Source organism: Strix uralensis, chromosome 18 (assembly GCF_047716275.1).
Source record: "Strix uralensis isolate ZFMK-TIS-50842 chromosome 18, bStrUra1, whole genome shotgun sequence".
In the NCBI taxonomy this organism is placed as follows: domain Eukaryota; kingdom Metazoa; phylum Chordata; class Aves; order Strigiformes; family Strigidae; genus Strix; species Strix uralensis.
Genome location: NC_133989.1, coordinates 7636645 through 7664033, shown reverse-complemented (window position 1 = coordinate 7664033; position 27389 = coordinate 7636645). Strand labels below are relative to the sequence as shown.

General features: G+C 41.2%; 1 protein-coding gene across 1 annotated transcript; it reads right to left on the bottom strand.

Moving 5' to 3' along the window:
- Positions 1-7412: 7412 nt before the first annotated feature.
- On the bottom strand, positions 7413-17376 carry CYP24A1 (cytochrome P450 family 24 subfamily A member 1). Its single transcript, XM_074888207.1, has 12 exons — positions 16513-17376; positions 16215-16405; positions 15703-15796; positions 14893-14989; positions 13634-13725; positions 12727-12838; positions 11198-11343; positions 10703-10869; positions 10436-10514; positions 9818-10012; positions 9597-9708; positions 7413-8768 (listed from the first exon to the last, which is right to left on the bottom strand). The coding sequence occupies exons 1-11, from the start codon at positions 16768-16770 to the stop codon at positions 9598-9600; spliced, it is 1542 nt and encodes a 513-aa protein (XP_074744308.1). The 5' UTR covers positions 16771-17376; the 3' UTR covers positions 7413-8768; position 9597.
- Between the last annotated feature and the right edge of the window lie 10013 nt (positions 17377-27389).

The window sequence follows — 27389 nt, the reverse complement described above, 5'->3', positions numbered from 1 at the left end:
ATGTCAGACACTGCTGTACACCTCCCTTACTAAAATAACCCTCAAATTCTTTTACTTATTACCTCACAAGTAATCTCTTCCTCATTTACTGATGAATACTTTGTATTAAAATGTAAAAGTGAATTTTTTGTAGCAGAAACTCTATTTCATACAGAATTTTATTTGGTCACTAGCCTTGCTTAAAAAATATCCTGAGTTTTTACTAAGTATTTTTAGAGATGTTATCCATGCTTCATTATAGGCTTTTGAATTTTTTATACACACACACACAAATGTTTCATTCACTGTGATTTTTGAAAAATGTCGAATCACTGTTATGAGAAAATATGTGTCTGTTTCATCCTGTAAAAATATTTAAACAGAACATTGGTTTCAATTTAATTTTAAAGCAGAAAAACTTCAAATTTTTAAAGCTAGAAATCACAGTTAGCACCCAGAATTAGTGTGCTATTTAATATAGTCAAGGTATGTTACTGTGGATCAGATATCATTAGCAGTTCAAATATGTGAAGTTTTTTTTTAAAAAAGGAGCACTTAGTTTTGTCTTCTTTGAAGTTATTTTAAGATTTCACAATTCTGCAAGCTGCACGACCTGCTTCCGTCAGGTAGAAAATCCAAGATGCTCCAGGGTTTAGTCTTTAATGATTAAAAGCACCTTTCTGTGGCATTCCAACCTCTTGTACACTTATTAAAAGGGAGAAGCTACAGTGGAAGCTCTCAATGAATGTAATAATACCTCCAGAGTGTCCAATTACTTGAGAAATTTATCTCAGTGTGTTCAGTGACTGCATACAAGATAACTCCTTTTTTGTTTTCTGTTTTTTTTTTTTTTTTTTTTTTTTTTAGTGGAGTGTGCTTTGAAGCTTTTCACTTGCATTGAAATGAGATACTGAATGTGTGTGTCACAAGGAGCAATGTATATTTAAAGCTTTTATTTTCTATTGCTCTGACTTGCAAACATAGCCAGAGGGAAGACAGGATCGTTCCAGAGTAACAAAACTTGGCATCTTCTGAACCGAGAAAAAGATGTGTGTGAACCCAACTATCTTCACGTCATCCTGCCCAGAATCTTGCTCCCAAAGTCTTATTCTACTTATGCTCTGCAGATCTGATTTAAAATTAATAAAATTTGATCCTAGCTGAGGCCTTCTCCTGAGCTTTATGGTAGGACAGTCAGTTTAATCCTACCAACTTGCAACCTCAACACAATGAGTGTGATGACAAGTGCAGTTGGGTATCTGGAGCCTGTGGCCAAATGTTCCTGCAAAGCCACCAGAGCAGCACCAGTTTTAAGACTGAGGATGGCCTTTGCCCATGGATCGATCTGGATCTTGGCTAACCCTGATCAGATGTGGGTACCTTTGCCCTGAACCAAATGGGGCTGATCTTGATACAGGCATTGACCTCATCTGCAAAACTATTTGTGATGCCAAAACTATTGTGATATTTTCTGGGAACTTGAAAGTCTAGATAAGTGCAACCCATACTGCCTGAGGTATAGCTTCTTCAAAGACTTCCTTCCATTATTTCCATTAAATTTAGAGAACATTTTTCCTTCCTTTCCCTGAGCCAACTCCATACTGCTGGAAGTCCATCTGACAGTGAGGATAACTTCTAGTTCAAGGTAAGCAAGACCTGCACCATTCCCCTGTTTCTCTCCTATCTCCTGTTTATATGTGGAACACAGTTCAATAGCAGGATGAATCAGATGTGATTTGGTTTACTATCAAGTTTCTAGGCACCTAAGTTGATAGCAGAGGATAAAGTATCATAAACATGCATACCAATTTGGGAAGACCAAGGGGTAACTCTCTTACTCAGAGTTCCCCTTTATTGCCTTGTTGTGCTCCCTGCCAGCAGCTGCCTCCGCTGCCTTCCCTTCTCCTCTGACATGCGGTGCCTGGAGTTCATTCAACACATTTAACAATTAGAGGCAAAGAGTTCAAACTTGTCGAGAGGAACATGCCCAAGAAAGCAAAGTATAATTTACCCTGATTATAAAACGCATTCCATTCCACACTTGTTTTGACATTGTCCCTCGGAGAAAAATATTTTGTCTCATAAAGAAGTCTCATTGTTGCTTTCCTTGTCAGGAGGAGGATTGCTCCATAAGTGTTCAGCTCCATCCAAACACCACAATCTAAAGATTTCTAAAACTCTACCTGAATCCAAATACTATAGCTTAAGTTTAACTTTTTATGTTGTTCCAAAGCCACGGGCTACTGATCCTATAGCTGAAACAAAAACTATGGACAAGAGTTGAAAGCCAATGTAGTCCTTCCTCTGCTAGCAAAGAAGATAGAAATATAGAAGATAAGGTCCAGACAGGTATTGTATGAGGTGTTAATGCACTTCTGGATAAACTGACAAGAAAGAAGTGAACAGTAGTATTCACATGGAGAGTTGGGCTGTCTTGGAAAAAGTACACTGTAACATTGAACCAGAACCCAAGCATGGTGTCCATCCATACCAGTTACACTCCCTGCCCAAACACTTGTACTGATTCTGTAGCGGCTGATACCAGTTTCATGTTAGTTCACATTTCTCAGTGTCAAACAAATGTATTCCTGGTTTATACCTCAGTTTATGAAAGGGATTTAAGGCAGTGGGATTGCACTCCTGAGCTACAAGAAAACAGACAGTTGGCAGTGTTGGCAGAAAGGTCAGGACATGTGCTGTTTCTGTGACAAAACAATTAGGCATGTCTTTGTTTTTTACTCTTTTGAAAGCTGATACTCAGAAATACTCAAGAGTAAATGTAAGTGAATAAGCCTAATGCTCAGTTTCGTAATATAATATTCATACTTTTCCCCAAGCAATGCCTGGAAGGACACATTAAAAAAATTTGAATGCAGCCACCCACACTACAGTATATCAATCCACAAGTTATCAGAACAACACACACATCCAGGGTAAGAGATTAATGAGACTGCTTGTAGTTTCAATCTCAACAGGCCCTTTGTTTCAATTATCTGGAGTAAAAAGGCAGCTTTTTCTTCTAAAGTTACAACCCTTACATGATTTTTGAATATGTGTGCCACAAATGACATGCTGGAAATTGTTAAACTTTCTCCTTTCATAGAAAGTGGTAACACATTAAAACCCCCACACATATACACATGCAGTCCCACTGAGGTCAGTATGATGCTTCACATATTTAAAATTAAGCACATGCTGAGTTGTTCTCCTAAGATTTATTCTGAAATGAACTTTAGCTATGAACATTTTACAAAATTAATTTTTCAGAGCTTGGATTATTTTGCCCCATCAGCTAAAGTCAGCATTGACGCAGATATGAGTTCTACCTCTAGTTGTTAAGAACAAAGATCCTTCTCAGTGTGGAAGACAAACTAGAACACATTATCTGTCATCTAATCACAGCACTGGAAGGTGTAAGCAGAGACTGACTCAGAGCATACTATATAACAACTAGCTTATAATGAACAGAACGTATATGAAAAATGCCAGATTGTCAGTCCTGAAAACTGGCATTCTTTATTCATAAAAAAAAGCACAGATTAGTTGGCTCCAACTTTGTCTATATCATTCCCACTAACATGCCTAAAGCCTGAACAGAATTAACTTCTTTTTGGATAGGTAAACCTCTTTCACTTCCTTGTTGAGAAAGTCAATGTGGAGGCTAATTAACTCCATTCATTTTACGATCCAACTATCTTCCTCTGAGGAATAACTGTAGGAAACAATAATAGGGAAGTAGTGTTGTCATTGTCTTTCTAATAAGTAATTCCAAATGAGCAAAACATTTCAAAGAATCAAAGAACTGAACTGAATTCATCCAGCTGACCACCTGTGAAAGGTTTCATAGACATTTATTAGTCTCAGAAGCATCACACTGGTTTTCATACTTCTGAAATATGAGAAAAAGAAAGCCACGTGGGTTTCTTAATGTGAAAGTCTGGCTTGGTCATTCATTATCTGTGTAGTTTGATAATTACCTATTTCCTAGGTAAATTGCTTTGGACATTTACTTTGAGGTAGCAGATTAATGAAGTTCTTTGAAAACTTCAGGAACTTGAAAATCTACAATGCTTCCGGAACAAAATTTTCCAGGTCAGTGGATATTGTACCTTTAGAAATCCAGAAGACAGCACACATTTGTACCTCATCTTGTATAGAGTTGGTCAAAACCTTACTCAGAGCAACACTTGTATAGATCTTTGAGTTCACCAAATTTAAATAGAGAAAATAATAAGCAGTCCAGTAAGCATGAACTTGTGATTTACTATACAGAAGCAATAAAGGATTTTGAAATAGCTGATATCTAGGCTGTCAAGGTCAGTTCAACTAGATAACACCTCTTCTCTTTGGTTGTCTTTAAAAGTTAAATCGATGGAACATTTGTGAGCAATGTGATATGCCTGGAATTGAACAATAGTCCTGACTTTCTGTTAGCACTTGTTTCATATTGGCACAACACCATTGGCTCTAATTGAGTAATATTAGTTTATAATACTACAAGAAGAGACTTAGTGTATATTGTAGTTGTAGCAGCTTGGGTAGATCTCCCCACACGGTCTTGTACCTTAGCACGAGCTGCCAAACCTCCCCAGGGTGAGCACCTGTGGTCTCCCAGCCCACCCTCCCCATGCGCTGGGACCCAGAGCTCCCAGCTGCCAGATGAGTTTCAGCAGCACAAACTGCAGTCACTCTAAAGCACACGTTGCAATCTGATTTTCAGAAAAGCAACATTCTCACATAGCGCTGTACAATTTTTCTTACACCATCATTCACTCAGCCGGAGGCAGCCTTCACTTGGCAAAGACAGGATGGTTTTGATAACTGTCAGATTCGCTGTTTGCGTAACCATCAGGCTGTCAGGCACAGTGCTGGGTGGATGGCCCTTTTTTTATATACATTGTTTCTTTTGATCATGCAAAGGTGCAAACTATTTTCATCCTTCCTCAAAACTTTGTATTGATTTTATCTTGTCATAATGACAGAGAAATGTAACAATCCCGTCCCTGGAGACCTCAGTACTGTGCATGCTGAGGAGAAACGTGTTCAGACTGTGCGATGGATGCAGAAAGCCTCCTAACATTAGCATTCACTGAGTTCTGGTTAGATTATACAGATGGAAAGGGGCTGTAGGCATGGATTTAACACATTCCTGAATACCAGGGCTAGCCCGGATTGAAGGAATGGCAAGATGAATGGCACAAAAGGAGTTTGGCATCAAAGCTCTGTGCTGCAGGGCTTAACTCCCCTGTACTTGCTAACCCCGGATCCACCTCGCCAGGGCTGGCCGGGTGCCAGGCAGTGCCCACTGTAAACCTCCCACCAGGAGCTGGGCTTTGCAAATGTGTCGTTATAGCACACAGTCACGCAACTTCGGGGTATTGTGAAGCAGAAGTTTTTCACTGTTGAATTAAAGTAACTTGATTTGACCTGTTTTTCCTACTGTTGTTTGTAAACAGAGAAGGGTTTGTGTGTGATGTGATGGTTGGAGGCCATGGAGTTTTCGATTCTTGGAGAAGTAAGAAGGGGGGTCAGCAGAACTTCTGTCTTGGACTTCCAGAGGGCAGACTTTGGCCTGTGCAGGAGACTGGTTGACAGAGGCCCTCAGGAGGCAGTCCTGAAGGGCACAGGAGTCCAGGAAGGATGGACATTCTTCAAGAAGGAAATCTCAAAGGCGCAGGAGCAGGCCCTCCCCATGTGCTGAAAGATGAGCCAGTGGGGAAGAAGACCAGCCTGGCTGAACAGAGAGCTTTGGCTGGAATTCAGGAAAGAAAGGAGAGTTTATGACCTTTGGAAGAAGGATCAAGCAACTCAGGCGGACTACAAGGATGTCATGAAGTTATGCAGGAAGAAAATTAGAAGGGCCAAAGCCCAACTAGAACTTAATCTGTCTACTGCTACAAAAGACAAAAAAAATGTTTCTATAAATACATTAGCAACAAAAAGAGGGCTAAAGAGAATCTCCATGCTTTATTGCATGTAGGGGGAAACAGTGACAAAGGATGAGGTAAAGGCTGAGGTACTTAATGCCTTCTTTGCCCCAGTCTTTAATAGTAAGACCAGTTGTTCTCCAGGTATCCAGCCCCCTGAGCTGGAAGACAGGGACAGGGAGCAGAATGAAGCCCCCATAATCCAAGGGGAAATGGTTAGCAACCTGCTACACCATTCAGACACACACACAAGTCTATGGGGCCGGATGGGATGCACCCAAGGGTGCGAGGGAGCTAGCAGAAGTGCTCGCCAAGCCACTTTCAATCATTTGTTAGCAGTCCTGGCTAACCAAGAAGGTCCCAGTTGGCTGGAAGTTAACAAATGTGATGCCCATCTACAAGAAGAGCCAGAAAGAGGATCTGGGGAACTACAGGCCTGTCAGCCTGACCTTGGTGCAGGGGAAGGTTATGGAGCAGATCATCTTGAGTGACATCATGTGGCACATACAGGATGACCAGGCAATCAGGCGCAGTCATCATGGGTTTATGAAAGTCTTGACTAACCTGATCTTCTTCTATGGGCTGGAGTGTTGATCTGCTTGAGGGTAGGGAGGCTCTGCAGAGGGATCTGGACAGGCTGGAGTGATGGGCCAAGGCCAATTGTATGAGGTTTAACAAGGCTGACTGCTGGGTCCTGCATGTGGGTCACAACAACCCCCTGCAACGCTACAGGCTTGGGGAAGATTGGCAGGAAAGCTGCCTGGTGGAAAAGGAGCTGGGGGTGTTGGTCGACAGTCGGCTGAATATGAGCCAGCAGTGTGCCCAGGTGGCCAAGAAGGTCAACAGCATCCTGGCTTGTATCAGAAATAGTGTGGCCAGCAGGACTAGGCAGTGATCATCCCCCTGTACTTGGTACTGCTGGGGCCACACCTTAAATGCTGTGTTCAGTTCTGGGCCCCTCACTACAAGAAAGACATTGAGGTGCTGGAGCGTGGCCAAAGAAGAGCAACAAAGCTGGGGAAGGGTCTAGAGCACAAGTTCTCTGAGGAGCAGCTGAGGGGACCAGGGTTGTTTAGCCTGAAAAGAGGTCAGTCTCTTCTCCCAAGTACAAGTGATAGGACAAGAGGAAATGGCCTCAAGTTGTGCCAGGGGAAGTTTAGATTGTATATTAGGAAACGTTTCTTCACAGAAAGGGTTATCAAGCATTGGAACAGGCTGCCCAGGGGAGTGGTTAAGTCACCATCCCTGGAGGTATTTAAAAGACATGTAGAGGTGACACTTAGGGACATGGTTTAGTGGTGGATTTGGCACTGTTAGGTTAATGGTTGGACTCGATCTTAAAGGTCTTTGATTCTATGATTTTGTAGAATTTCAAGTTCAAACCCATTGAGGATATTAAGCAGAGGGATAACTGTACCACATTTTTTTTGCAAGAAGTTGCAATGAAAGACAAGATTTTTGCAATGCTACAAAGACTTTATAATAAACTAAGGAAGACTATTTATAGAAAAAAATATTTTATTACAAAATTGACTATTAGCAAATTGACTAGAAAAGTTTAGATAATGCACAAATTGTTTTACACATTGTAATATGGCTACATTTACGTGTCTGAGTATAACAGCAGAAGAAAACAAACAAAAAAATTGCAGGAGACAGACCAAGAAATGCTAAGAACTTGTATCATTCCAGAACATAAAAAAGTAAAAGTAACCATTTATGGTTATATATATAAACCTGTACTTGAAACTGCATCATGGGAAAAATGTACTAGTGACCATAATAGCTAACATACAGTATAACATGCAGGGCAGTGACAACTTTAACCTTTAGATACAGGTATTGAAATCTCCACAAGAAATAAATTTCTTCAAAATGTTTAGGATCCTTATTTCCTGTGGTTCTTCGAAACATACATTTCATATTACTCATCTGATGAAGTAACTATCCTGTTAGGATAATCATCATTTAATAGTGACAGAACCCATAGGATTCCAGTGATTCCATTTATGGATCAGGCCTTCCGTGCAATAAAAGACCACTAAGGCTTTGCAGTAAAGGTGTGATAAAATGGCTTGTGTGGGAGTTGGAGGCATGAAATGACGGGTATGAGCAGAGTATGTGGCAGGCACAGTATTGAAACCATCCGAAGTACTGTGCAGGTATGAGGAATATATCCTGTTACATATCTTTGTCCTTATTTCCCTTTTATTAAGGAAGTGAATAACGTTAGGGAAAGTACACTTCTTTAATTATCCTAATTTTTAAGTCCTGTTGTTAGCCCTATTAAAGACTGCTATCTTACTTCACAGATTAATTCATGACATTGGTAATTTGATAAGGACTATGCGAGTTTCTTTTCCTTCAAGCTGATTTCTGAAAGATCTTCAGCTCTGAGCTAACAGAGCCAGTTCAGTCGTGACTGTTGTTCCCCCAGGGTGTCCTATATGATACCCACAAACTGGAAACTAGCTCTTTCCAAGCTAGCCTGTTGAACGGCTTGAAGCTATAACAATTTCACTGTGCACTAACAAGAACTATACGTAACACTCCACAGCTCATTGTCAAGCTCTATCCTGTACAGTCCCTCAGCTGCACTACATCAGTATATTTGCACAGGTATATGAACGTGCATGGTATTTTTCTTTGCTTTTTAACACTGTTAAGTACAGCTGAACTAACTAACCACATTTTTCCAGCAAAACAGTATGGGAGCTTTTCTTGGTACTGTTTCTGGCTCAGCAATTGTTCATGGGACATGTGTAGCAGTTTCTCCACCGGTTACCATAGGCTTTGACTTTCCCAGTCGAAGTATATTTTTTCAGAGAAGGCAGCAGCAGGGCTGTCACTATTTTCTACAAGCTGTATTAAAGAGAAAAAGAATCTATATAGTGATCAATTATTTACAACCACATGTCCCCGAACACACTTCAGTTAAAAGAGTTAAATACCCTTACTCAGATTATACATTTTCCTGTGGTGTTGGCCAGCAAAAAAATATCTCCCATAGTATTTAAATGTCATTTGATTTATTATTTGAGGACTTAGCTCTAGATCAAAGACCCAGTTTTCCAAATTAAATTTTTATACAATTAGTTTTTTTGTTATTTTTATAAGCTTGTGGGCAGAGAAAATCTTACATTCAATTTTTTTGAACCAAGTTGCAACATTTCACTACTATTTACAAATAGATATTTCTTTTCTTTGACCTTCTGCCTAAAATCAAGTTTTCTTATCTAAACTCTGTAGTGCACTGGTGTACTTTCCTTCACTAGGGCATTTTCTTTTAAATCTGTACATTGATGCTTAAATGCTATTTTTCAGGAAATATCTTCTAGAAATGCAGTAGAGAAGTTATATTACAACAAAATAATGGCTATTATTTTCTCCAACAGTATATACATTTTGATTTCCCCATTTCTGATCCCCATCATGCACAGAAGACATGCTCTCTTGGAGTTTAAAACTAGATGGGTAACTTCAGAGCCATAAGCTGTACAAAATTTGTCTTCTCAGTACATAGAATGTTTTCTGTTAAAAGTAACAAAACATGATGGCATTTAATAAATCTCACATTGTGAGAATACAGCTTAGAAAAACATCTGTTCTCCTACACTCACAGTTCTATGAAAACTCCAAATGAGGTTCAAAGAAAAGTCTCATGTACTCAGGAGACTCTCATGCACGTACCTTATCGTCTGTGAAATGCAATGGGAAGCTCCCGGCTGGGAATCAGTATTCCTGAATGGAGTGTTTCTACTGGTTTGTTGTCAGTTGCTACAATTTGGTATTTGCGAATGAGCTGAAACACAAACATTTCAGTTAGCATGCTTTGGCTTCTAGATCTTCTGATCAGGTTAAATGTTGAACAACCATGCATTGTGTACAGGATGCCAGTTTAGAGCATTTACCCAGCAAAGGGCCAAGTGAAGCTGTAGTTCTGCTACGCGGCGCCCGATGCACATCCTCTTCCCAATGCCAAATGGAACATGAGAAAAAGGATTTATTAAGTTCTTCTGAAACCAGCGTTCTGGTTTAAAATGAGTCCAGCCATTAAAATACTCTTCATTGCAACCCAGGGCATGGCTATTTATCATTAGTACGGTCTGTCAACAAAGCCACAGAGAGAGTCTCATTACAAATTGGCTTAGAGCTACCAAGTGAATCAGCTTGTTAATGAAAAAGAATAATGCAACAGTAAAGGCAAGGCAATTTCCTCAGAAGATGTTTAATTCTCTGAAGATTAATTCAAACACAGAAAAGGTCATAGTTTCCTCGGAAAATCATGGGAAAGTTTGAAAAATTTTTTTGAAATAGCACACCAAAATATTTTTGTCTAAATCCAACAGCAGCGCAGGCAGGTATGGTTTTCAGTTTATGGGAATTCTTGGTGTGAATTCCTCATTCCTCATCCTGGGACTCATCCTTTGGCAAAGTCATTTTGAGACTGAAATATGACCCACTTCAGTGGTTTACAGGACAGTTACTCAATGACAAAATATTCTAGTAAGCTAAATTAATTGACTTACCCCTTTGGGCAGGACATAATCTCCCAGAAGCATTTCTGTGTCAATGGTGCGAGTGGTAAATGGCACTGATGGTGTTAACCTACAGTGAAAGAAACAAAATGCGTTAGATTTCCCGCATTTTTTCTTCCTGTATCTATCACAGTTTACCTTAAACAACAAGGTGAACAAAATTATATATACTAGAAAATTCTTTCTCCCTAGTGCACAGCAGCTGGTAAAAAACCTTTGTGATCATTTTGCTTTTTACACATTATTTGAGAATTTTACCTCATGGATTCTTTCAGACATGCTTTTAGGTAAGGCATATTCTTCAAGTTCTCAGCACTTGGACTCTCATTAGCAGCCAAAACACTCTGGATTTCCTGGAAAAGCTTCTGCTGAACATGTGGATTACGTGAAATGTTATACAAAGCCCACACTAAACTATTGGCTGTCTGAAACAAACCAAAAAGAAACGTAAGACCTCCATTTGTGATGACAGAAACAAGAAGTTGCCAAAAGTTCAAAGCAACATTTACAGTTGGCCATTGCCTCATGGTATTTTGTAAACCTAAGAGATTAGGGGCCATCACAGTAGTTCTCTAGGAGTAACAAACAGAAGAAAGAATCTAGTGATTTCAGGTAAAAATTCACTTGCATTTAGGCCACTGAAGTAACTACAGGATTAACTCATTCTCAGATGTTGTGATGGTTAGGTTATGGAAGAAAGAAGGGAATTGGAAGGATGCCAATTTTAATAAACTCTTGGAAATTCAGGTTTACCGTTTCAACTCCGGCAATCTGGAGCTCTGCAATGGCAGCATACAGCTCCTTCTTGGAAAGCTGACCTCCAGAATAGATGTCACACAGAAAATCCTCCCGAGGGTTTGCAGAGTGTTTTTCCAGTCGACAGTCAATTGAATGCTTGACTGAGGAGGGAGGAGCAGGAGTTAATAATGGAAAATCACTAAAAATACAAGTAAAAATATGTCTCACATGCAGGATTTCGGAAAGAAGATACCAAGCTGTGCTTTTTTTTCAAGAATGAGCATTATACTGAATAAATAATGGTATTTCCACTTTTTAGACAAAAAACTCAGTCACAAAAATCACTTCTGAACAGAAGGATCTCCTGCGAACTATTAGGAACTCTGCTTTCTTAAATTAGGAAAGGAAATTAGTGATGTGTTGAGTGAAATATTTAGCAAACAGAAATACAAGTGTGTAAAATTTATTAGCCTGGATTTTCAAAAGGGATCAAGGTGTTAAAAATCAAAGAGACTTAGCACTCAGACTCCCCAAGGGGAAATTTAAGCCTTTGATTTAATAGTTGAAGGCAAAAATAGATGCCAAATTTCTACATGCCATATATTTTTTTTAAATATAGAGGACTAGATTTTTGCCCACCCTTTCTCATGAATATCCCAGTTGTTAACACCAGTTCCTAGTGAGGAGCTATTCATGTCAAGTGAAGGTGTCAAACTGGATTTTCAGAACAAAACTTGTTTAAAGTGTCTTTCCTAAAACCCATAAACTAAGAAGCAATAAAATAAATGCACGCGTGGCTGGCATAACCAAAAGTCCTGAAGTATCAAGTACTCAAATACCTAAGAGAAATATATCACTCAGCGTTACAATCATCCAAGTGCCAAAACCTTTCTTACTCTTTAGCTATAACTGTCACTGTCTAGCAAAATATTGAAAAATATAAACTTAACTGTATATCTGCAGTTAGAGTAATTTTTGTAACCTTGAAGGCCAATTCATCTTAAATAGACAGAAAATGTTGTCAAAAAGCCAAACTGTACCTTATGATTTAAATTGCTTCTGTTTTTAAGAATTATGACTATATTCCAGGTTGTTCAGAAAACCTGTCATTTCTTTTTATTAGCAAACAGGCTTTTGTTGCATGTAAAATTATTGTTTCTCAAGAAAACAACTCCCTTTGAGGTCCCTTGGAGGGAGGTCCCTTTTCTCACTTGTATACCTTGCCTTTAAAGAGATTATACACTTTCTGGCTATTTACTTTTATGACAGGTTAAAGTGGACTCATGACTCGCCAGCTCTGAAATTTCTGGGGCTTCCCTTCAGATTGAGTTTTGCCCCACAACCAGACCTAAGTGTTAGTCATAAGAAAACAGTGCTCCCTGCTTGGAATAGGTGTGTGGTTAGCTGCAGTGGAGGTGTCCAATCTGTGCTGAGGGCAGCAATTAACAGCAGCATAAGGTAGTAGCAAGTATGAAGAAAGTTAATTCCATCAAGCAGGAAACGGAGACGAAGGGAAAGGAGAGAATCATGTTTAAAACAAGAACCTGTTTTAAATATATCATCCCATGCTTTAGTATGAGCTTGCCAGACTTTTGTGTTCAGACCCTTGTGAAGTTCCACGGGGGTCACCATCATCATTCCAAAAGTAGCCATCATCTGTGGTGGAGAAAGAGTTTTTGAAATCTTTCTTTTGTCTATCTACTTGCAATCTCTGAAAAAAATTAGACTGTAGAGTAGGAGGCAATTTTCAGGAAGTCGATTCTGGCAGATTTGCCATCCTGGACCAAAAGGACGGGTCTCAACCTACTTAGACCATAACCAGCTAAAAATTAGGGACAGTCAGTGAAGGATAGGAGGCTTCTCCAGTGGGTGATTCATTCTATCCATTTTAGGCACCTGTTTTACAATGGGACAAGTCACCCTTTGGCAGTGCATCCCTCTCCCTTGACGACAGATGGAGCTAAAAAACTAGGCTAGGCTAGATGCCTATCTTCTAAATGGCTAAAATTAAGCAGATGTGTATCACCGGAGACCAAATTGCAGCAAAATGCACAGCAGGTGTGCTTGCAGGAATGACTAACCTCCAAATCCAGTGTATTTGCATAATCCCAGACAACTCCGAGAGCCCCACCCAACAAACAGCAGTGTTGCACAACAGGTGTCTCAGAGGGAGAGGAAAGTTAACCAACCAACCTGACAACTCTATTTCCAGGATTACCCTGATGTCCATACAGCGTTTTTCTCCTACAGATTTAGACATTTCATAAACGAGACAGATGTTCAGTACCAGTTTTGCACATACAAGTGCCACCTCAGATGTGCAAGGCTGCCAACACACATGTAGCACAGAAGCTTGAGTTTCTTTTTTCAAGTGACCCACTTAAACTTGTACCCTCTCCTTAGTAGTAGGGGTAGAAAATCACTACAGCCCCAATAAAGACTCTTCCATACCGTTTTTACAGCCTTGATGAAGTTCAAACTTTCTTCTTCTACATCCTGCTGTAGGAGACCAAACCTCTTTCCGTACAGCACCAGACAGATACCTGTTGTTAAGCAATATTACCATTAAATTATATAAACAAAAGGGTGCATGGTGTCCACCATTTATTGTCAAGGAATGTCTTGGATTATCCTTCTGAAAAATGTTCTGTGATACACACCCCTGAGAGCAGCACTTCAAAACGCCTTCTGCACATTTGCCTCAGACCCAGGTAGCAGTGTATCTAGCTAGTATCTTCACAAATAAGAATCACCACTGGTGCCCTCACAAGCAGCAGATCATTCTGCCAAGCAGGGCTGGCATATTTGGCAAATAAGCTATTAGGCAATGCTACGGAAGACAACTGAGTCACAGGAAAACTGAGCCTGAAGAGGCCATCTACTCCAGTGTCTCCTAGCCCTTTCCACAGCCAGAAAACACTTGCAAACACTGGCAACATCCCACACTCCACTAGTTTCCACTTCTTTCCACTTGATTTTTTTTATTTTAAAGCTGTCACTTCCTATTTCTCCCTTTCCAAAAGCAGCCATCACCACTGACAGTGGAAAAAAACCCACTTTCAGTACACAGGTTGCTGAAATGAGCCAGCCAAGAGCAGACAGGTCTGGCAGAGCTCACTCAGTTACACACTATACCCAACCATCCTTCCTTTTGGGAACCACTGATGCAGTTTCTTCTGCCCTAAGTCATTCCTGGCAGGTAGTTCCCTACTGTACTCTGAAAGGTTTCTAAAGATGGAGGCTCCTTTCTTGGTAACTTATTCCAGTGCTTCTCAATCCCAATGTAAACGTTTTAAATGGGATTTTCTAACCCTTGTCTACAATGACTACTTCTTCACTGTTATTGGATCATTTAATTGATCTTGTGCTGCTGATAATTAATAAATATCAGATGGACAAAAATGGTCATGTGCTATCTGACCCCACTCTAGATAAATGCACTGCGATTCCCCCAAAGTTCTGTATTTATAAATCACTATAACATTTTATTTTTTTTACAAGCCAGATAGACAACCAGACAGAAGAGTTTGTATAGCTGCTGGTGAATTTTACACATGGACTCCTAGTTCCTTGGCTTTTCTGCAACCCACTTTCCATTATATTGTAGCTGATAGTTTGGAAATAATCAGCCTACACATTCATCACTGATTGTACTTCAATTGGAGTGCAGGTACAACATGCATACCACTTTTTGGCAAAAACCAACTTACTTTCAAATGACCATTTGTTGAATTCTGAATAGACATCTTCCATCTGTCCATTGTGGTTACAAACATCATCTATTCTGTGCATGAATTCCTCCAGAACCTAAGCAGAGGAGAGCAGAGAAAAGAAGGGAATAAAATGACATCAACTAATAAAAATCCTGTATAATTTAGCATTTCAACTGTTTTTTAAATAGATAACAAGCTTGCATAAGGGAGGAATACTTATGTTTCATGTTCTTTGACCAAGATTCAATTTTCCCCTGTGTTAACACGTTTGGATTTTACACGACTCTCATGTTATTACTGCTTTACTTTAACGAACTGAGCTTTCCTCCACAGGGATGAAATGCTTCAGTCTGATGCTGGGATAATAGGGGAGTTTCACAATAAAGAAGATTAAGCTGTTTATCACAGATGCTCCTCAAACTCAATGAGGAACACAGAAGTAAAAGAGGGAGGTGTTCCCTGACCGGAGGAACATAAGAATGAAGGGGTAAAGGCAAAAAACACTGAATGCAAGAGAAGTAAGCAAAAGCTCTATTTGCAGGAGCCCGTGTCATTGTGGAGTAACGTATTGTTCTGTGGAGAATGCCAATCTCAACTACAGGTTTCTGTGTGGTCTCACGTTTGGTCAGACCTGATAATCAGTTTGCACTTATTATTCCCTGAATGATTTCAGAGTATGAACTCATGGTTTTACCACTGCAGAGCAAATCAACAGCTATCCCGGTAAACCGGATCATTTGATCTGCTTTTATTTCCCAGGTTTCCAGGGGAGCGGGGATAGAGAAAGAATTTCTCAAAGCACAGTACCTCATTGATCGTGGTGTCCAGTTTTGCAACTTCCCTGGGTTTCATTAATTTCTTTTGAAAGGCACTTCTCACCCTCTGCCAGTCCTTGCCTTCCCTAGGTTGTGTTCAGAACAGCGAGGTTGGAAAGAGAAAGACTTAAAAAAGAAACAAAAGAAGAAAAAAAACCCAAACGCACGACACGTGTAGCAAGACATCTCCATCCTCCATCGCCTCAGCCGCTTCTCGGGGGACAGGGGATGAGACCTGCTCCCGGCACAGAGAATGAGAAACCTGCTCGGGGCGGGCGCTGGGTGGCACAGCCGCCCGCGGGAGCGCAGCCGTCGCCGGGCCCCGCGGAGCCGGGCGCGGCAGGTTGGCTGGTGGCGGCCGCCCGCCCGCAGCATCCCCCGGACACCTCGGAAACAGCCCAAAAACTCTCGCCCGCACCCGCTACCCACCCCCCGCCCCTGCAGGGAGCAACCGGCCCCCCTGCACCTCTCCGGGGCCGCCCGGATGCTGTCGGTGCCACTCACAGGATCAGCAGCCCGTAGCCCTCGTCGCGATAGTCCCGATAGGCTTTCCAGGGCTTAATCTCCAGGCGCTGGGGGCAGGCGCTCTCCCGGCGGTACAAGGCTTCCAGGAGGCAGGGGGCTGCGATGTGCACCGAGTCGAAAGCCCCCAGCTTCATGCGGAAAATCTTGCCAAACCTCCTGTGGTACTCAGCCTGGGGGCGCAGAAGAGACATGCCCCCACCCCGGTGAGTGCGAGGCGCTCCCCTGCTTCCCCCCCCCTCCACGCCCCGCAGCATCCCCATCCCTCCGCCCGCCTCACCAGCGTCTCATGCTGCCTCTTGAGCCCCCCCTTCCAGAGGACGTCGGGCAGGCTGCCCATCAGCGGCCAGCTGCGCGGCCCGGGCAGCGCGGCCAGCGGGTGCCCGCCGCCCCGCCGAGGGGGGGTCGCCTCCGGGCGCAGGGCGCAGAGGGACGAGGCGAGCAACCGCTGCGCGAGGGCTCCGCGCCCCGCGGGGCTCGGCGCGGAGCGGCCGCAGGTGAGGGCGGGGTGCCGGAGGAAGATGCTGCAGCCGCCCATAGCCGCGGAGCCGGGCGCCCATCCGCAGGGATGTATCTATATACACCGGCGGCCCGGCTGGACTTTCATCGGGGGCCAATGGGAGCCCTGGGTGGGGTGAGGTGGGGCCGGCTGGCCCGGCCCGGCCCGGCCCGGAGAGGCTGCGGGGCAAGCGGTTCATGAAAGGGTTCAAGCGAGGCAGGAGGGCACCGCGCCAGCCGGTCCGCGCCTCCGCCCGCGTTGCTGCGGGGAGGCTCCCGGTGGCTGCCGAGCCCGCGGCGGTGGCGAGCGGGAGGCAGGCGGCGGCCAGCGCGGCAGGTAGCGGCACCCGCTCCCTGGCGAAGCCGCCTGCCGTCGGTGCGAACCGTCTCATAACGCTATTTCTCGCTCTTTATTTTTTCTTTTTCTTTTCTTTTCTTTTTTTTTTTTTTTCTTTTTTTTTTTTAATTCGGCTTTTTAGGGGGGCGAGGCAGAGAGGGCGCATCTGCATGAAGCGTGGGGCGGGGGCTGTGGTGTTCATACTGCAGTGCACAGGTGGCTGGATAGTTCGGTCCTCCCTCAGTATTTACACTTTGAAATGATGGAATAAAAAGTGCAGGGAGCTGAGGAATAACAAGCTTTGGTGGGTGGACTGCTCTTACCCTATCTGCCTGACTAACCACCTATTTATCAATGTGGGTGCATCATCTGAGAAGGCAAAATTCCCTTCAATATTAGTGTTGGCAGCCATTAAATTCTGACAAAAATCAGTTATTGCCATGAGTTTTTTAATCGGAAACTGCACAGTAACCCTCAGAGCGAGCCAAAGGTTTTTCATGCTAAGTGCAGGCAGGAGAGGAGCTATCACGGACACAGCAGCCCCGGTCACCTGGGTACTCAGCTGTCTGTCCTCTCCTTGCAAGAGAAGTCAGAGAGGCTGTGACTCTTGCTGCAAGACAAAAAGCTACTGTAAACCAGAGGACTTCCAGGAAAGACAGGTATGCTACAATGAGGACTTGATTTTCTCCCACCCCACACTACCTTTTTTCATCTTTCCCAAGTTGCATTTTATGACTCAGCTCTTAATCCCCTTTATTTAAGTGTCTGACGGTAAGATGCAGAGTGTGCAGGTAGATGGGTGTGTTAGACAAGGGACAAGCAGAGGAATAATCAGAAGATGGGTTTGACATGGAACCTGAGCCTCATAAAGGCACATGCTTCAAAGTCAAATTAATAACAATAAAAAGACCAAGGTAGCAGTGATCAATACAGAGAAAAATGTACAAAAGCACGACATCTCACTGCAGACTTTTTCTGTGATTTTCATACACGTTCTTCCCAATCTTGCTGCTCTCTGTCAGTGATTTTCTTTTACGAGATCATGGGCCACAAGACCAGAGCACTTTCTAGGCAAGCTTTAAAATTAAAGCTGGTTCAAAGGTTTGCAAATTTTTTTTTTAGGGAAACACCACAACAAGTTGATATTCTTGTGATTTATTTTCTTTGAATCAGTTCTACTGAAAACACGTCTTGCTGTCTTTGTAGACTGAGTGCGGTTTGGGCTTTGTTCAATGATAAGTTCTTCTGAGAAACCAGACAAGAAGAGACAATTTGTGTGCTCTGTGGACACCTGTCTATTTAAGGAATCAAAATGAACTCATTTGAAGGGTCACAGCTTAGTGCCTGTGAAACGATCTCTTTAGAAGAGTCTGGAATAGGCAAGTCAAGACTAAACTGGGCACAGGTCAATTTTTCCATGTTCATCTCTGCTACAGGGAAGAAACCACCCTGTTAATACGAAATCTTCTCTATTAAGCTGTTTTTAAATTACAGAATGGAAAAGGTTCTATTTAACTTCTGTGGTCGTGATGTAACTCTCTGGCAGGGAAGGTAGTATATTTGTAGCTCAGCTAGGCCTGGAGCTGAGAGAGCTAATGATTGCCTCAATTTCTGGTAAGTGCAGTTCTAAGGGCATTTTCAGCCTTCACTTCTTCCTCCCCTCCCTTTTAAGAGATCTCAAAAACAAGCCTTTAATTTTCAGCAAGATCTTTTCTTGTGACCTTTAGAACATATCAAGGGTTATCTTAAGAGTAAAGCAACACTAGTTACAGGGCTCTTGAACTGAATTTTGGGGGCATATCCTCACAGGAGTATCACTCCACTGAGGCACCTGTAACAGCGAAGATGTCACCATTGTCCCACAGATGTCTATCCACAAGACTTCCCAATACTTTCTAATAATTGTAACAGCTAATGACAAGTGTGAGTGAAAAGCCCTCTTTGCTTCTATGCTATAGCAAGGAATATTTTTAGGTCAAAGACCAGAAAATATCTGAAGATCAAAACTAAATAGCTTATGATACATATTCCTCTATGCTTCTCTTTTGCTACAGAAAAAAATGTGGTTTGATTTCTGCAGTCTCAGATGTCAGGAGAGAATATTCCCTGAAAAATGATCTCCCAGTGTGATGCTTCTGTAGAAGATCTGACGGGGACTGTATCTGACGGGGACTGTTGTAGAAGTACAGAAAGGCTGTATCGCAGAATATCTTTTTCATCACTAAAATATTTAATCAGTACCCAAAGTCCAAGTTTTAGAGCTGCCTCCTAAGCAGAAGTAATTGCTAGTCCTACCCCTTGGGAAACAACAGTAGCATATTCTTTACATAAAGCTTGGAAATCCCATCAAGCGAAGAACTCCCCACCAGGATTTAAGAGACTGTGATGTGCTTGGAAACCCCATTGAAATACAACAGCTGAACTTCCAATAAACATATCAAAAGCATTGAGCTCCTGCAAAGTGAACTGAGTGCTTTTCATATAGCGCATTTCAAATACACTAGATATTACCAAAATAACTCCTCAGTGGGAAAGAGCTTTAGATTGGTAGTGGATTTTCTTAACACCTGTAATTTCAGGAGGTTTGTTTCGTGACATATTACACAATTCCTGTCTCCTGACCTCTACTCTTTTTCCTTGTTGGAAAAAGTTTTTTTGCTATTTTGGCCCTAAAATGCTTTTGAAGTCTCCTGCATTTTCTAAAATGCTACAATGTAAAAGTGCCATAGGAGAATGGGTAGACTACATGGGACAAATCTCTGTCACAGGCAAGGTATTTTGCAATGCTGGGGAAGACAAACTGAATGCAACTTGTAAACTCTAGTGTCAAAACACAGAGTTGTTATTCCAGGTTTTTGCTCATGTTTGTTTATACACTTTTAATTCTATGTCTCTTTCCAGCTGAGAATCTTAAAGCTTTGTAAATACTAATGAATTTAACCTCAGCTTAGGAAATGGGAAAGTACAGTAATTCCCATTCTACAGAAGAGAAACTGAAATGTATTTGAAAATTGAGATCTCAAAGTTGTTACATAGACACTCACTGTAAAATGAAAGCAAAAGAAATCTTTATTATATTTTTACTCAAACACTAGTTTTTTAACACTAAACTCTTCCAACTGCATACTAGATGATTACACTCCTACAAGACGACAGTAGCAATGTGGAAATAAAGGTCTGCTGAGCAAACCGAGACCAAGGCAATCCTTAGAGAGAGATCTAGAAAAACAGAAAGGTAGATGAACAGCTCAAACTCCACCAGCCAAGGAATCTTCTAGCTGGCCATGACCTGTTTGAGATATCTAAATCTGCAATAAACATTGCGACATTCAACTACTGAAGGAGTCTCTAATAAGTAAGGACATGGTTCAAGAAAATTAAGAGATTTCTTGACTTAAATTAGGCATAGTTAATGTTCACTTAAAAAAAAAGTTGAACCATCTTTTCTGTGAATAAATATATATTATCTGCTTGACATAAAGAAGCAATGCTCCACGCGTACTTTGTTCTCTAAAGAGGTTAAGCTCACAGGGGGATAAGTCAGGGAGAAAGTGGTGAGCATGGACCAAGAAATTGAGGTCCATGTGTCACAGATGAAAATATTTGACATGGTTATGATTTAGTAGCAATTTAAGATTTATAATGGTGTGAGGTAGATCAAAAGGTTGAATTTTAGCAGTGCTTAATGACTGATCAATTTAAAGATTAACAAGGTGATTTGGTAGAATATGTTATAATTAAAACAGCGACTTGATTACAGATTTGAGAATGACAAGATTCACACCAACTTACTACAACGTACCCTAAATCAAAGTATGTATATGTATATGTATATATGTATAAACACAAAACATACACACACAGACAGACAGAAATATCTGGATGCAGTGAAATATGTAGACATCCACACTCGTGAAGGCAAATGTGCATATTCAAACACACAGATAGGTAGAAAGGTGGGTGGAAGACTAGGCTATAGTTAAAATTTCCCTCTTCTCGAGTTTAGAGCAAATACTCACAATGTATCAGCATTCCTCAAGGGGCAATAATCGAGCCTAGAGAAGTCTGACTTCGCCCTGGCCTTTCATCAGCTTTGTCTGCAGATGATCTTTAAACCTTGAGAAGCCTGTGTCTGAGAGGTGTCCCAGCTCAGGGGAGATGATGGTCACAGCCCGCTGTGATCCAGGAGAGATCAAAGGGTCTCGCTTAGGGTTGCTATTTATAGAGTCTGAGATAATTGACGTCCATCAGGTACTTTTCCCTTTCAGCTCAACTCGGATGATGGAATATACTGGTACTTTCCACCAGCTGCACAGGCCCAGAACTTGCTAGGTCTTGGAGCTTTGGTATCACCCCCCTTTGGGCCACGATTCAGGTACGGATGGGCTGGGCTGCCAGGAGGTGACTGACTGACATTCCTGTTCCCAAGCAGTAGGACCCGGGGGTGCTAAGGGGGTGCCAAGGGGGTGCCAAGGGGTGCTTTAACGCTCTGGTCTTCTGCGTTTCCCAAACCATTTCAGATTGGTATGCGGCCTGGGGGGGGAAAATCACACCAAGTGGTCCAAGGCTGGGGGGAGGTTGCACCACCTCCACCACACCATGACAAGATGTTCTGACAGTCAGCTTGGAAATATGCAGGACTTGACTGGCTCTTCCCTTTTCTTCTGATAACTAGAACTACTCTCTGGGCTTTTTCAGTCTCTTTTAGCAACCTTGAGCTAAAAGAGCAGGGAAGGGAGTTGTTGTAGCAAAGGAGTTGTGCATTAGGATGCTGTGAGAATGGGTTACTGTCCCAGGCTGAAATTTTCTCTTTGGACAGAACGGACAGAAGTCTAGAAGCTTTCTTCACCTTCCACACAGCACTGTGGAAGACACATTTAGTTTAAAAAGCAGTAGCATTTAGGAATCTATCACAACATTTAATTTTTCAAGGCTTCAAAGCTTTTCAAGGTTTACATTCAGGAGGCAGGAATTTCACTGGTGGATATTGTGCCATGGAAGGTGATACTGGAAGTCCTGGTTTCTCTTTACTAGTCTTCAACACTTCCAGGGGGAAACTGAGGGAATTCAGAATGAGCTGAACCCCTCAGGATGGCTTAGAAGTACCTACTGAAATCACGATTTTGTGATTGAGCAATAATTGAGGGTGGATGCCTTCATACAAAGCTATATAGGACAAGCCCTGTTGCTTCTCTAAGCCTTGTTTCTCCCAGACATCCATAACTCACCTTTTTACTGTTGACACCCATCTTATCCTTCTCTGTTCTGCAATTATTGACACACTTAATGTACAATCTAACTGTATTTTACATTTGTCCTAATGAGTAGGGATGTAATTTGGTTACTTGCAGAAAAATTATGTATGCTTATGACAGTGTAAAAATATAAGTGTCAATTTATTGCTGATGTTATCAGTGTAACATGATGTTATGCAGAGAAAATCTTAGAGGACACAAAAAGGTACAATGTAAATCGTATTTTCCTCACCACTTGAACAGAGTGACTTATCCTCTTATGCTGCCTAATGATCCATGACATGTAAGCACTGTGCCCTTCGATCTAGTCTTTATTGAAATATTTCCATTTAGCAGTATTAACAAAAGAATATAACGATATATATTCCAGAAATTACCATTGAACTCCTTTAGACCTGCAGACAGTCCTGTGTAAATACACAATATCTAGATATCTATCTTTATTAACTGATCCTAAAGGTATAGAGGGCAGGAGGGTTCTGGGAAGTATTAGGAGGGACTGTGAAAGATTCCACCTAAAGTCTAAAGAAGCATTTGGGTGGTCAAGTTATGCCCAAGATTCAGGCCAAAGGAGTCAGTTCAAATTTGCTGCATCACATGGAGACATGGAGTGTTAGATCTCTATACAGTTAAAAATGTAGATCTTCAGGCATCTCAAATCCGAAAGGCACCTAAATTCTGTAGGTGTTTGTGTATTTATGTTTCCAGCTGTAAAAACCCCTAACAGCTTGTGTCTCTGCCTAAATGAACGTATGCAGCTATCCGCATTCTGAGACAGTAATTCTTGGTGATTTTCCCCCATTGGGAAGTTAATCTTGATTTTATCTCTGCTTACAGAAATAGTGTACTTAAGACCAATTGTGTATATTAATTTTAATGTGCAATTATACATTTAATGTTCTAAGACATTTTACACGTGCAGTTGCCTTGTGTTATGGTACTGAAAAATTATAAAAATATTTTCAGTTTTAGTGGTATTAATAACTCTACAATGTAAGTGACCAAAAAGTGCCAGAAGGAAGGAAAGCTTTCGGAAGCAGGAAATGTTGAGTATCCCTTTAACTCAAACAACACTTGAAAGTTAGAATAAAGATCCACATTTATGAATCTGAAGTTGTTGTGTGACTGTCTTAATTGCCTGGAAAAATAGCTGTTATATGACTTCTTGAGAGAATTTGCTAAAGCTGGTTATACAAACACTTGCATCAGACTCAAACTCATGCAATTTACTGGATTTGTTGATTAAGCCTGTAACGTTTGCACGGATTACTTTACTTTCGGTCTGATGGATGTGTTTCTGCTGAGGTAAAACTGACCTCATATCAAGTTTTTTGAAAGCAAACAGATGCTTGTTACTTGCTAAGATTTTGAAGGCTCTATTTCTATGAGATGCTACTAGCCAGTTTGTCAAAGAAAAGACAATAAAAATATTTTTCTTGCACATTTTGCTTATTTTTATCTTATAATATTATTTATCTTATTGCTTCTGTGCTGACATGTTGTTATAAAATCTCATAAAGCATAATTGTGTGAATATAGTCTTTCGTGTCAGTTTTGTATTATACTGTACTATATTTCTAGAATTAAGAGTTTCACAGATATTAATATCTGGTCTCTAAATTCCCCTGAAATACCAAGATAATGGGCGATGCTCTCACAAGGTTAACATCTGGAACTCTTGACAATATATGAGAAAGACAGTTTAGGGGATTAAGTTAGTGACTAAGTAAGCGGTGTCTCCCCCCTGAGCCATTACAGAACTCAGAGCCCCAGCCAGCTGTTAGTAGCTTCTATGCTGTTTGCAGCTAATGCCTTCTGAATGATATGCAACACCACAGCTATGACCATTTGCAAGCCTTCAGAGAGGAGGAGTGCTAGTTATTAGTATTATCATCATCTTGCCCGTGATTACAGTTTGGTAATAATATCAGGTCTCTAAATTTCCCAGAAATGGCAAATAAATAGGAGATTTTTAATGTTTTTTACTAACTATTATGGAGCACTGCTATTTCTTCTCAGGGAGAGGGTGTGTGAAAAAATCCTTGCCTGTGGTCTTCAGAGTATTTTCTGATAAAAGGTCTAATAGATATGTAAAAGATACCATTAATCCAGCAGTACTTCTGTAAACCCACAAAGAGATGAGTTTGAACTTTAACTACTGAATTGCTGTGAACTGAGTGCATTTTGCTTCTATTGTCTTCATTAAAGCCACAAGAAAATATGAAAACTCTATCTCCCTTTACCATTAGTCAGCCAAAAGACACTTGGGCTATGCTTCACTGAACTCAATACCCTCTGGGCCACATCCTGGTTACTCCTATTCATTGCTTTCTGAGGGATTAGAGCAGACTGCATCAGTAGTTCATCAGATAAAGCCTTTGCCTGAAATCCTGCTGTTTATTTCAGTTCAAATGCCTGGCCACAGACCTCTCTAGGGAAGAGTTTAGTTTCCTCAGATGTATGACTACTGAATGTAACTATTGCCCTTGGGAAAACATTTAATATATTTATTGCTCTCTTTGGTAAAGTATCAAATGAGCACATCTGATACCTCCCTGAGGAAAACTCTCCCAAACTCCACTGTAATTCTGCCAACACTCCCCTCAGAAAAAAAAAGAAAAAAAGAAAAAACCAAAAAGACAAACTTGTGCAGATTAAAAAATGCTGAGTAACACTACAGACAGGGCACGTTACTGACAGACCTGCTGTGAGTTTAGAACCACTCTCCAGAATCAGTGGCTAATAAATTTGTAATGCTTTAAGATGAAAGAATCCAGCAGGGTGATGGTTAAAGAGGGAACAGGACTCTACGCCTCCTGATGTGTATTTTTCAAGAAACACATACTGACTTTTCAAACTGGCACTGACAGTGCTGCTCTTAGAAATGAAATTATTTCTACCTGTACAGGTGTAACTGAAGATCTAATTTCAGGTAGTTTGTGAGCAGTTGTTATTGAAGATGAACCACAAAAGTAAAAAAAGAGCAAGACTGATACTGCAGTTATAGGCCCTGTAGAGAGACTTCCAGTACAGCCACAAAAAGTTCCCAGTAAACTGAGAGATGTTCCACCACTAAAAACATTTCTAGTACAGGATGGATTGTGGAGTAAGAGAAATACATGGCTAATACTTTGCACTCTGGTATATTCCCTGTTGATACTGAGATGCCAAGTAGTGGTGAGGAAGGGCAGGGCTGCAGAGATAGCTCTTACTTTTTATTTTAAATAAACCCAGCGTGAGGAAACAACTGTTCTGTTGGGCCAGAATTATGGGTTTATAAAGCACCACATTTACAGAATATCCTGTCCACAAAGGTGGAGTAAGATCTTCTAGTGTGCTTAACCATCAAGGGATTTCCCAGCAAAAGGGAATCTCCAGCTTCCATCTCTGGCACGAACAGCCAGCAGAAACTCCCCTTGGCTACACGGGTCCAGCTGATGCTGCAGGACTATCTGCAAAGCACTACAGTGAGGGAAAAAAAGAAGTTTCCTTCACAGAGGGTGAAGTTTATTGGGAAGACTTCCAGAAAGGAGCTAATGCCATATAATAACTCTAATGCTGGATATATGAACATAGAGGAGGTCTTGAATGATGAAATGGTGATGTTGCTTTTGACTAACAGGAGGGATTTTCTTTCTTTGAAAGAACAAGGTTAGAAATCTGAGAAAAAGTGCCTTCCTTTCCTCAGACCATAAAAGAATGAAAAACTAAGGGGGATTTGTTCTATAAATACTTAAGACTTGTATCGTTAAGAGCTGGTATGTCTTTTTGCAAAAGAAGAACACCCTTAGAAGGGGATTGTTTTTCTTCAACTTCCATACCCCCCGCAATGCTGGTACAAGAAGGGCAGACACAGGCACTCTGCTATAAGGAACTTTATACCACAATAAGTGACATTATCTAATATTGGAAATGCCATGCCACTGCTAGCTCTGCGCCTACATGATATGGAAGCTGTACCCCTTCAGCCTACTGGCATAACCAAAATAGTACAACTTTGTGCAGCTTTTGTTAATAGTGATCCACTTCATAAAGGCTAAATCTAGATAAAGCAACCACTTTGTCTTCATTAAGTTTTCTCCATTTCCAATGTATCTTGTATTAACAAACATTGTTGATGTGTGGGTGTTTCAAGATGTTCAAAGACTGAGAAAAGAGCCCTGTGTAACTTCAGGGAAAAGGGTAAAGAGTTTGGTAATTCAAAACAACTCACTTAGGCAGCAAAGAGCATGGAAAGTCTGTTTCCCACTGAGCTGTATTGCAAAAGGCAATAGCAAGTAAAATGAAACAAAAATGTGAAAAAGAACCACAAAGGAGACGTAAGATGAAGGGCATGGGGGTTATACACACCATGGAAGGGATCCCACCACAGTGCAAGGTGAAGCTAACCACACTTGAAACAACGAGGACCAGTACAAGAAAGAGCAAGCCCTTTTATGCAACTGAAAGAGAAATGAGATCACTGAGTTCAATGAGTTTATCTTACTCCACCACTAGATGTTTGCACTCGTGCACTGTTTTCACTTTTATTTACATAAGAAAGGTCTACAGTAAGTTACTCCTGGCAACATGCTCACACCACAAATCTTGCCTGAGCATGTGGAAGAAAAAGATTTATTTTCAAAGCCTTCAAGTCATCAGATTCTTATGAAATCCACTCCTTTTCTCTTGAAGGAAATTACATTGGCTCGGACCTAACATGTATTATTCAGTTAAGCCACCCTTGGAAATAACCATGATTTAGACTATATCCTTTCATAGTAGGATCTTTGGGAAGAGAGAAGATAGCTGACTTAGGGAAGAGTAGGAGAATGGCCAGAGAGATGAGAGTTTGTTCTCTGAGCAAAAGAGAGATTTAGAATTATGATTATGTTTTTACATAAGATAATAATAACATAGTTCTCCAGGGACAACTTTTGTGATTAATTTTTTCCCTCAGTGGGAAACAAGTCAAAGTTATGAACCAAAATAAAATGTAACAGTCAGCCTGAGGGCCTCTCAAAATATTTTCTTTTCTATACAGTTTTTTCTACTAGTTTGTAACAGGACTTTTGAAATGAGCAGTCA

What these genes read in the sequence shown, in the direction of transcription:
- CYP24A1 (XM_074888207.1), bottom strand. Translation starts at nt 16,770, where the DNA reads ATGGGCGGCTGCAGCATCTTCCTCCGGCACCCCGCCCTCACCTGCGGC. An exon ending in AGAGGCAGCATGAGACGCTG is followed by an intron (nt 16,406 to 16,512) that starts GTGAGGCGGGCG and finishes CTGCGCCCCCAG; the next exon opens with GCTGAGTACCACAGGAGGTT. An exon ending in TTCACTTGGCCCTTTGCTGG is followed by an intron (nt 9,709 to 9,817) that starts GTAAATGCTCTA and finishes TTTGTGTTTCAG; the next exon opens with CTCATTCGCAAATACCAAAT.